At 32.8% G+C, this 12,237-nt stretch overlaps 2 protein-coding genes across 2 annotated transcripts; one reads left to right on the forward strand and one right to left on the reverse strand.

Annotated features, from left to right (window-relative positions):
* Window positions 1-2,642: 2,642 nt before the first annotated feature.
* On the reverse strand, window positions 2,643-5,962 carry LOC140860002 (polyol transporter 5-like). The gene is made up of 3 exons (XM_073262725.1): window positions 5,725-5,962; window positions 5,151-5,513; window positions 2,643-3,850 (listed from the first exon to the last, which is right to left on the reverse strand). The coding sequence occupies exons 1-3, from the start codon at window positions 5,867-5,869 to the stop codon at window positions 2,778-2,780; spliced, it is 1,581 nt and encodes a 526-aa protein (XP_073118826.1). The 5' UTR covers window positions 5,870-5,962; the 3' UTR covers window positions 2,643-2,777.
* A 2,426-nt stretch (window positions 5,963-8,388) lies between these two features.
* On the forward strand, window positions 8,389-11,948 carry LOC140862629 (uncharacterized mitochondrial protein AtMg00860-like). The gene is made up of 3 exons (XM_073265660.1): window positions 8,389-8,499; window positions 8,667-8,993; window positions 11,937-11,948. The coding sequence occupies exons 1-3, from the start codon at window positions 8,389-8,391 to the stop codon at window positions 11,946-11,948; spliced, it is 450 nt and encodes a 149-aa protein (XP_073121761.1).
* Window positions 11,949-12,237: the final 289 nt, after the last annotated feature.

Below are 12,237 nucleotides of genomic sequence, written 5' to 3' on the forward strand. Positions count from 1 at the left end.
TTGATTTGATATATCAACGTAAAGTGTGCAGTCAGCTTGAATCCTTGGTAGGAATGACAATGGATCGAGTTCTGGTAAGATTATATGACTCTGTCCCCAGCATCATCTTCATTTATTGTATCCACTCTTATACACATCCCTATCCCCATAAGATATTCTACTTTCATTATCGTACTCATACCCGCCGGAGGATCGGATATCCATATATACCAATCCAAATACCCTATTACCATCTACAATTTTATTTTTACTTTTTTCAAATTTAAATATTTTGATAAAAATACGCTTATTTACCAAATTCATAAGAAACAATGATAAAAAGTTAAAGATAAAAAAATAACAAACTAAACATCATATACAAAATAATAAAATATTATAAATAAATTATTTCACTACCATTATCATACAAAAATAACATTAGATTTATACTAATAATTTGCTTATAAATTAGAATTAAAATTTCTTTAGTATAAATAAATACATAAATGTATATGCATATATATATATATATATATATATATATATATATATATATATATATATAAATAATCGGATATTCAGATCGGGTATGGATAGAACGTTATTATATCCGCCTTCATCCTCAAACTCGAAATCCCCATACTCGATTACCCATTTATTTAATCAGGTTCAAAAAATCCCTCCATTCGGGTTGGATATCAGATGCTCCATAGGATTCTGAGGAACTTAATTGCGATCCCTAATCTTGGAGTTATATTCTTTTAGAGAACTTTAAATAAATATCGGTCACGGTTTCAGTTCGAAACAATTTCGAAAACCATTTTTTCGATTCAATCGCTCAGAAATGATCCAACTCGATCAAAAATCGATTGGACCGGCCTTGAACCAGTTCAAAACCGGTGCGACCGGTTCACCAATTTTTTTTTAAAAAAATTAAAAAATAATTTTTTTAAAAAAATTAATTATTTCTTATTTCCCATAAAAAAATATATTTCTCATATTTAAAATGTAAAATTTTTATTTTTGGTTACATATACATGATTATTTAGTTTTAAAATTTTTAAAAATAATATTTTAGTAGTATTTGAGCTTATTTTGATTAAATTTTTTTGTATAAAATAAAATATATAATAATTATATTTCATAATTTTATCATATATATGTTGTTGTTTAGATTTTAAACTTTGGTAAAAATATATTATTATATATATACATATTTAAGGTTTTTATATAATATTTAAAATATATTAATTACTATATTATATTATTATTTTATATAATATTCCGGTCCGACTAATTGAACCGTTTTTTTAGGGTTTATCTATTCGATTACTGATCTGATTATGAAAACATTGTTTTAAAGCTTGTACGAAGTTTTCTGCAAATTCTTGATTGTTCTTTGAAGATCTTGAGATCCGAGTATTTATAAGCAAGAGTCGTTCCTAAAAATAGCCGGTGTTTGTTTGCCCCAAAATATTCGACATTTAAGTAGAGCATGTCACGACTCACATATCTTTGTATTCTTTCTAAATATAGTACAATGGCGCAGAGCTATATGCACCGAAAGTAGAATACGGAAACCAACATCTCATTTATTCCTTTGTCTTTAGTGAGAGTTCATTCAAAATCCTTGGAGCATAGTAGATAGAATGTCAAGAGTTGATCTACTCTGGATTGATTTAGAATAGAATAATTTGATCCGATCAGTTAGCTATTTCAGATCACTTATCTAGCTTTCAAATCATTCTTCTTAGCTTACAATTCTGATTTGTTCTATCGAATCAGTTTGATTTATCTTATCGAATTGGTTTGGTTTAACTTTGTCTGATCATATTTTGTCATCACCAAAACTTGTGTGTTATTTAACATGAATGCAAAATTTAATATCTAATTCAAGTGCTTTATTGAACTAGCTAACTTTGTTTTTTCCCCCCACCAAATAAGGTCTGATGAAAATATTTATTTTTGTTATAAGAATGAATTTTTTAATCGCATTCAGGGGAAAAAATTATTATTATTTTGACAATCTTAGTTATTCGATGTGAAAACTAGTATTATAGTGGTTTCTTGTTAACATTTTTTACTTCGTGGCTTTTTGCAAACAAAATTTCCAAGAGTGAATAATTAGATAATTTCCTAGCTGTTTTATTTGTGTAAATGAAAGAAGAATATATATTTCTATAATTATTTAGTAGTTGTGTAAATAGAATTATTAAATCTCTCGTTTAGTATATGATTTTTTTTTGGGTGTGAATATTATTTGACAATTTTAGTTACAAATAGTTTTCCAAATTTTTCTTTTGGATGTGAACATAATTGTTAGAGCACGTTGACTCTTATTACTTGTTTGGACCACATCGAGTCTATTTCATCAATTATTTCATTCCACACAACTCATTCAACTAAAATATCAATAAACTTTGGCTCAAAAAAAAAAAAAATCAATAAACTAAATACTTGATCAATGGTCAGAAGTTTGATTTTTCGTGCCAAAACTTTTTCGAATGAGATTGTTCCATAGAGTTATTCAATGTGATATAACCGACTAACGTGATATGCATGCTACTATGTTATTTCGAAATTTTATTCAGTGCACATCGATTGATACCAAATACAACTTCCATAATAAAAAAATAAAAAAAAAAATTGTGAACCAACCATAGTGGATACAAGAAACTTTCCGAAACTACTTAAAATTTCGTGATTAGTATTCCATTTTAAAACTTGCATTACAATATATATGAAAGGTTTCTAACATCTTTATAAGCGAAAACAAATTTACATATTTGACCTCATATCTAATTAGCAGTACTAGTCATCTGAACTTGTCCATTACCCTCACTCTTCTTTTCCTTTAATGCCCTGGTCGCCGCGGTCGTCCTCCACCGGAAGAAAGTCCCGAACAACGACTCCATTTCCTCCAACGTCTTCCCTCGAGTCTCGGGGAGTAAAGTGTAAAAGAACACCCATGCGACGCACGCGATGGCGGCATACAAAAAGAATGCCCCTCCAATGGTGATAGCGTTGCTCAAAGATAAAAATGTCATGGAAATCACCCCACTGGTGACCCGATTCACCGCCACTCCCATACTGCACCCTTGGGCCCTCAACTTTAAGGGGAAAATCTCGGAACTGTAAACCCACGTAATCGGGCCCATCCCGATCGAAAAAAGGGACACATAAGCTAAAACAGACCCTATACACAAAGCTATGGCCCAAATCAGCCTGTGTTCGGAGTTGGAAATGATGGTAAGCCCAGTACCCAGGCCCACTAGACTGATGATCATTCCGGCCACACTGGAGAGAAGCAACGGCCGCCGTCCGATCTTATCCAACATAAAAGTGGCCACCAAGATGAACAAGGTCTTGGTGAATCCGACGGCCATGGTGGCGAGTAGCTTATCGGTGTCTTTCTTTATCCCGGCCCTCTCGAAAATGTCGGGGCTGTAGAGCACCACGGAGTCGATGCCGCTGGCCTGTTGGAAGAAGTGTATCCCCACGCCGCAAATGAGGATGTGGCGAACGGCGGGGGTGGGGCGGAGGAGGAGGTCGCGCCACACGCCTTCGCCGTGGTGCTTCTTGGGGACCGAAACGACGTCGTCGTGGCAGTCCTCCGGTATTCCGGCAGCCTGTTTGATGTCCGCCAGCCTCAGTGTGGACTCCTCCGGCGAATCGGAGGTCTTGTCCAGCACTCGCTTTGCGTCCGCCAGCCGGCCTTGCATTACGAGCCAACGCGGTGACTCCGGCATGGCCAGCACGGCTAAGGCGATGAACACGGACGGGATCGCCCCCACTCCCAGCATGAAACGCCACCCTATGTTGGTTGGGAGCTTTGAGAATCCATAATTCGAGACGTAACCCAGCAGTATACCTGCACTCAGACATCAAACAAACACATCCTAGCTATATTAATTAGCGACATATCCATATTTAGAATATAATAATAATAATAATAATTCGAAAGATAAAATCATTTCACTATAGCTTTTGTGTTAATGAATATATAAAATTGTAATTCGACATTAGGCTGCAGTAAAATAAAACTATATATGATGAAGAAAAATATAATTTTGTTATATGATTGTTATTTAATTTTATTATGTTACCATGATTAATTACATTGATTGAATGATCTATCAATCAATACGTACACACACTTTATTCGACGTAACGTCAAATGTTGTAAAATTGAGCAATGAAAACATAACATCATGTTAAGTCACGATCAAGGTATGGTAGGAAAATTGGAAAAGGGGAGCCATTCGTTTAAACAAGTTGTGGGCACACATTGTACCAAATCGATAAAATTCAAATATATATATATATATATATTATTGTTTTCTATAAAATCAATAATCAATTTCCTTATTTTAATTTATTTATTTATGTGATGAAACACGAAGTTTAAAAAAAATCAAGAAAAAATATAGATTGAATACACTTCTAATAACTGGTTACAAAATATTTCATCATCTTAAAATCTTAAATGAAATCATATAATACTATTTTTAATTATTAATACAATTTTAAATTTCTAATTATACAAGTTTGAGACTAAATCAATATTTGTACCTCAAATAAAAAAGGCCAGGTTATATATATATATATATATATATACACGCACACACACAAAGTCTAAAGAAAGAGAGTTTGAGAGACAAACAAGAGCGACATCGATCTAATTGATTTTAGATAGAGATGGTTTCATTTAATATTGTAATTTATTTTTTATTTTAGACCTCTAATTCTGAATATAAAATTAGCTCACTTAATAAAATTATTATTATTATTATTATTATTATTATTATTATTATTATTATTATTTGTCTTTTCTAATTATTTCTGACAGCAAAGCTCAAAACGACCCTTCAACAAAATACACCAACCAATTATGTCCTTCACGTCTCTTGAGTTTTGACAAGCTCTGACTTAACTATTATTTTTTAATACATGGCTACAATTATTTAGAAAGAAAATTTTATTTTGCTCACCTCTATTTTTACACGCCAATCACATATTTTATGTTTATTATAAATTTTAAACAAAGTTATCGTGTCTCCAATTTTAATTCATACATATTCAAAAAAAAAAGAGAAAACAAAAACCATGAAAAACATGGTGAAAGTGAAGCATAGAAAATCATAAAGATGATTGAAAAAGTATGAACATACCAAAATTGATGAACACTTCGGGGAAAGAAGTGAGGAAGCCCCGGGAGGAAGCCGGCGCCACCTCCGCCGTGTACACCGGCGCAATCATCAGTGCATAGCCGACACCTATGCCGGCCACGAACCGGCCCACCATGAGGAAGGCGTAGTTGGTGGCGAATCCCATGAGCAGGGCTCCGGCGAAGAATATTGCTCCGGCGAAGATTATGGTGTAGCGGCGGCCGATCCAGTCGGAGGTGCGGCCGGCGGCGGCGGAGCCGAGCAGCGAGTATAGGTTGAGAATCCCCATGATCACTTCTTTTTGCACGTCCGTCATGGGAATGGTCTTCCGGATGTAGATTATAGCTCCACTCATCACTCCTATATCTGAAATATAATATTTATACACACTTTTATTACCAAAAGTTGTACAAAAATTAAATCTTTATATTATCTATATATATATATATAGAGAGAGAGTAATGTTTATGGGAAGCAATCTACCGAGGTTTCCCCGCAAAGAGTATGATATTTAAGTATGATTCTTTTATAGTAATTAGTTCCAAAGAAAGTGGAAGAGTCATATATATATATGTACCATATCCAAGTAAGATGGAGGTCATGGAGGCTAAGAAAGAGCAGGCCAAAGCATATTTGTTTCTCTTTGGTTTCGCCGGTGGATCGAAAGCCGGAATGGGTTCGACATGGCCGGAGGGCACACCATGTTTGCCGTCGGCCATCATGGCGGCGGCGGCGGCGGTGGCGGTGGCGAAGGCGGTTTGGTTTGGAGTTGGAAAACGAGTGACTTGTTTAGAATAGCTAGTTAAGTTGTATGTATGTATGGAGTCGAGTGGATTGGGTATAAATAGAAGAATGAGGTTGCCTTAGGATCAAATTATCAATTTGCTACTTATTTAATTAGTAAATGGATAAAAATTACCATGATTATTCATAAAATCAAATAAATTACCATAATAATAATAATAATAATAATAATAAGTAATTAATCTTATATATATATATATAAACAATAGCGTTTTCAGAAACTATATTAAAAATTCAATTACAAACTAGGACACGTGCTTGTTTGTATTTGTTTGAAGGTGACTACGACAAGAATATGTCGATGGTTAAACTGTAAGTTAGAATCAAAAGATTAGACAAATGGTTTCAGGTATGATATAAGTAATATATAGATAAGTAGTGTAATGTAATAAAAAATAAATAAGAAATAATAGTTAGAATTGTATTGAATTTGATTGATAGATTATGGTTTATTTGATTTGATTGATTAAATTTTATATAAAAATGTTAAATAACTATTTTGTCCTTTTAACAATAAATAAAATAAAAATTAATTAATTTATAAGGGGTAATATAGTAATTTGAATTCAATGATTTGATTGATATGAGATAAATAATTAATGATTTGATTGATGTAAAATAAATAGTTAATATATAAATAAATAATATGATGAGAAGAACATGAGATGAAATGTGATGAGTTATACATATATTAGTAATATCATGAACAGAACGGTGCCTAAAAGTATACATAGTATTTGTTTATAGTTACAATATAATAACATAATTTGTATATGAAAAGTTGAAATAATTATTAAATAGAAAATATTATACTGCCAAAAGTGCATTTTTTGGGAAAATGTCGAAAAGGATAGCTAGAGTCGTCGAGAAATGAAATTTTTTTGTTCTTATTTCTTGAGAATTCGAGCGGTGCCAAGTTACAAGATTATAAATATCCCAGATTAAATAAATATTAGTAATAAATATCGATTCTCCTGATATTGTTAAAAACAAAAAAAAAATTCAATTTCTCAATTAACTGGTAAAATTTGAGATGAATTTATGATTATATTCTAAATTCATTCTCAATAAAAATAAAAATTTATTAAGAAAATTAGTTATTTTATATTGCTCTATCTTTTTTTTTTAAACAATTTGATATTTTTTTATTTACCAAATGACACGCATTTTTATTATTTGGTACTTTTTATTTACGAAAATGTCACATATTTTTGTAAAATATATGTATCTTTTGCATAATTTGTTGACTATTTGATAACGAAAATGATTTTTTTTTTCCATTTTTAAAATTTTACCATTTTTTTTTGTTTTCATTAAAAAATGGACTTTAATACTGTACAAGTACGCAACGTGTGCATTAGAAAACTATTATATATATATATATATATATATATATATATATATATATATATATTGGTGTGTATGTGTGTATATATATATACCAATATACACTAAAAAAATAAATTTGCTTATCTATATATATATATATATATTTGCTTATCTCTAGAGTCTAGACTTTAATTGATGCATGTTATTTTGATTTTAAAAAAAAATTAATAGTCTTTATTTTCTTCATTCTCTAAGTTATTTAATTAGAAATCTAGTCATCCCGAAAATTTTCAACAAAGAATTGTTTTTCAAATCTCATAATTATTCAATTTTTTGTTATGCTAAATCGAAAAATAGAAATACAAGCTCAATAATAATTGCAACATCAATAATTCTCAAATATTTCAACCAGTTGATTATTTTTTCAAAAATTCGCAACAATAGATTTTTAGAATAAAAATCCAAACTTGAAATTCATATACACAATTGGTTAATATTATCGTAATTTAATCAATTACAACTAAATTCAACATTATTTTAGAGTTATTCAATTTTACCTCAAAGTCGCATAATTTCAATACGATAATAAACCAAATAATAAACAAAAAAAAAAAAGTGTGATTTTTGAGGGATTTATTTTTGTGCATGGGGCTGATGTTATTTTTTTGAAAAATAAACCATGGGGTTGGGAAATTTTTTTTAAAAATAAAACTAATAATTTTTTTTAAAAAATAAAAAGTGATGGGGGCTGGAGCCTACCTTAGCCAAAGGGATGGTGTAGCAGTCTAAATACTAATCTAATTAATTGATCACTTTCTAAAACATGATTAAGGAGTGGAAAATCGGATCCAGGACGTTCGAAATGGTCCAGGAGGAGTTTCAAGTGCTTAGGAGTTCGGAAGATCCGAACCAAGAAAAGCGGTGTTATTCGTACGCAAGAAGGATGTGTCAATGAGATTGTGTATTGACTATAGAGAGTTTAACCGAGTTACGGTGAAGAACATATATCCATTGTCGAGGATAGATGATCTATTCGATCAGTTGCAAGGAGCAGTGGTGTTCTCTAAGATCGATCTGTGATCAGACTACCATCATTTGAAGGTGAAGGATGAGGAAGTGCAAAAAACGGCGTTCAGGACTCGATATGACCACTATGAGTTCTGGTTATGCCGTTGGGTTGACCAATGCCCCAGCAGTATTCATGAATTTGATGAACAAGGTGTTTCAGCCTTTCTTGGATAGTTTGTCATAGTCTTAATAGATTACATACTGATCTACTCTCAAAGTTTGGATGAGCATCGTCAGCATTTGACTACGGTCTTGCAAATTCTGAAAGAGAAGCAGTTATTTGCTAAGTCAAGTAAGTGTGATTTTTTGTTGGAGCAGATTGCATTTTTGGGTCATCTAGTTTCGGCGAGAGATATTGAAGTTGATCTATCCAAGTTAGAAGAGATTCAGAATTGGGTTGCTCCGAAGAATGCTATGGAAATACGGAGTTTCTTGGGTTTAGCGGGCTACTACCGGAGATTCATTCAAGATTTCTTCAAGATATCTCTGCCACTGACGTCTTTGACCCAGAAAGATGTGAAGTTTGAGTGGTCAGATCAATGTGAGAAGAGTTTTATTGAGATGAAGGAAAGACTGATGACATCACCATTGCTAGATGATGCTTCCAAGAGTGGTTTAGGGGTTGTTCTCATGCAAGATGATAAGGTGATAGCTTATGCATCGCGACAAATAAAAATTCATGAGAGAAACTACCCGACTCACGATCTTGAGTTGGCAACAGTTGTGTTGCATTATCTGCATGGAGATAAGTGTTAGATTTTCACCGGCCATACAGGGGCGGATCCAGGATTAGATGTTTGGGGGGGGGGGGGGCGATCCGCCCACACACACAAATTCAAAAAAATAATTATTATATGTTGGAGATGTTGGACATCACAACTCCACCGAGTTAACAGAAAACTAAACCTGATATACAAATGTAAAAAAAAAAAAAAACAGACACAAAATTCAAAACCTACCTAAAAGAAAAACAAATTAAAGCAAATTAAACAAAACAAACTGTTTATCACCAATTTATCGCTCTTTCCAATAGGAGAAATCCAGGAAACTAGATAACAACTCTGAAAATGCTTTTGGAGATAAGAAGATATAGAACCAAAAGTGTTTACTCTGGAATAAATTGTGCAAGTTCTTGGACGATGTTGGATGAGGTTCAAATTCAAAGTATGGATCCATCCGAAAGCTATTGAAGCAACAGTTCTTTCCTGAAAATTTCATGTAACAAGACCTTTAAACCAATTAGAACACATTAATTTCAGGAATCAAGAGCTGTTTGTGTCATATCTATAATATCGTTCAGCTTTTGATGGATGCCACACTTAAGGGGATTATGGATTGCCCACAATTTCATTCAATAAATTAGAATTCCATTAAACAATTATTCTTTTACAAAAAAACTACATATTTTAACCATTGGATTCCAATTGCATGCCATCCCACTGCAAGATAATTTTCATGATTGAATCAGAATAGAGAGGAATCATGAATTAGAGTGATCATATAAAACTCACAGGTAAAAAAAAACACTAAACCAAAAAAGCATCAATTTTGAGAAAATATTAAAAAAACACTTGTCATATTTCATTCATAAATCTACTTCACCTCCAAACTATGTCTCACTTCACAATTTACTTGACTTAACAGTGACTAATGTCTTTATAATTTATATAGCCAACCTCCATTAACCATGAAACTTGTAGGAATGTAAAGTTATTAAATTATTTTAGAACATCACTGGCCAGTCGAAATCCTATAGTTTTTCTAAGTGTGCATTTAAGGATTAATTAATTAGCCTAAGTGAGAGTTAATTAAAGTCATGCAAGTATGCATAAAACAGACAAAGTATTGGAATCCCGGTTATCTTTGTTTTTATAACATAACTCCAACAAAATATAATATTATTGATAAGTGCATTTTGTATGCATTAGTTCGTGATATTTTTATGTTTATTTTGTGTGCATTCATATTGTTTTTATGTATTTTTATGTGTTTTAAGTGCATGTGTGTGTATTTCACTACTCAGGTTAATTTTGTAGGAAAATAGATTTTTAAAGAGTGAATTACGGAGTAGCCTTGATCGAAAAATCATATTTAATTTTAGAGAGATCCAAATCCGATCTTCACCGATCAGAATGAAGTTAAGATGTTTTGAAGCTGATGTCCAAATTGCAGCTCGATCCGACGGCTAGAACTCAAGATACAAATTTTTCAAAATTATCGCTCGGAGCAGGTTGAAAGTTGCGCTGATGGTGAGTGTGTAGCGCATTTGCCCTTGTGTTTGGCACTAACAAGACATGGTGGAGGCGCTATCGCGCTAAGGAAATGGAGTTCAGCGCAGGGGAGAAGCGCAATCGCGCATGATTAATTCTTTGGGCAGAAACTTGCTCGCTCGATCGAGAGTTGGTGCTCGCTCGAGCGAGCGAGACGTGATTTTTATTTTTCGGAAACAGAGAGTCTCTCGCTCGAGAGCGACCCTATGCTCGCTCGAGCGAGCCACGCGACCAGAGTTTTATTTTTGGAAAATTCTTGCTCGGGAAGGATTTTACCTTTTTAATATTTGGGACCTATAAATATATTTTTTAGCATCAGAATAAGGGTTCCAGTTCCAGATTTTCAGAGACGGCGGCTACTACAACTTGGGAGAGAAGATTTCTCGTTTCTTTTTCTTTTCTTATTTTTATTTTCAATTCATGATCAAAAACTTTGTTTGAATTATGAAATTGATTTTTGAGTAGTTTTCCCTTTCGATCAAGGCCACGTGATTGGGCAGACAATTTATGTATAAAACTCGTTTGTTTATTTGAGATTTTTAGACTTGATTTGATTTTATTGATTATCGAATTTATATTTGTCTTACAAATTTCTTGGCCAGTTATTTGTATGCTTGTTAATCGATTCCAAGTCGACAGAGGAGATCTTGAATTCGATCACTTTGATATTCAACATAGTGTAAAACTGACTAGAAATAGAATTCGGTTTCATTATGCGGTTTAGGTGTTTACAGAATTTTCACAGTGATTTATGCATTCAAGTTTGATTAGAATTACGAAAGATTAGTTCATCAATATTTGAATAGGTTTGATTGTTCTAGAAATAGTCATTCGAACAAATTAGGAAAATTCCCGTGAATTAAGATTAAGTCTGATGTCTTAGATCGACTGCTTGTTACATGAGTTGTCTGGTACCTACGTGAGTCCTTGATCGAACTTTTCCCAAATTTGAAGTAATCCAAAGTTTTCTGTTGCGTTTTAATTAATTTAATTTTAATTGAAATTTTATTTATTTGTTAAAAATCTGAACCATCTTTATTCATTAGTCTAGATTAAGTAGAAATAAATATATTTTGGTAATCATATATTTACAGTCCCTGTGGGTTCGACACTTGGACCTTTGTCCACTATATTATCACTTGACCTGGTACGCTTGCCAGTTGAATTTATTCATACCGATTAACGCGGTCAAGTTTTTGGCGCCATTGCCGGGGACTGTTTTGATATAAGAATTTTTGTTTATCTTGAGATTAGACTTATTTTAATTTTAATTTTTTTTTTAAATTCTGAATTACTCTCTTTTCTTTGTAACTTTCAGGTGCTAGGATAGATGGCGGGAAATCGTACTATTTGGGATATTATTAGGCCGCCAGTTGAAGGTTATGGATCTAGCATCGTTCGTCCCGCTGTTGAGGTGAACAATTTTGAACTGAAGCCCTCTACAATTCAGCTGATCCAATTACAAGCTAGATTTGGGGGTACGTCTGTGGAAGACCCCTACGCTCATCTGGAGCGTTTTCTGTCGATCTGCGACACATTCAAAGTTAATGGGGTAACATCTGATGCAGTGCGACTGCGGTTATTCCCATTCTCTCTTCAAGGCGAAGCTGTTGAGTGGT

This window comes from Henckelia pumila, chromosome 4, assembly GCF_033568475.1.
Source record: "Henckelia pumila isolate YLH828 chromosome 4, ASM3356847v2, whole genome shotgun sequence".
In the NCBI taxonomy this organism is placed as follows: Eukaryota; Viridiplantae; Streptophyta; class Magnoliopsida; order Lamiales; family Gesneriaceae; genus Henckelia; species Henckelia pumila.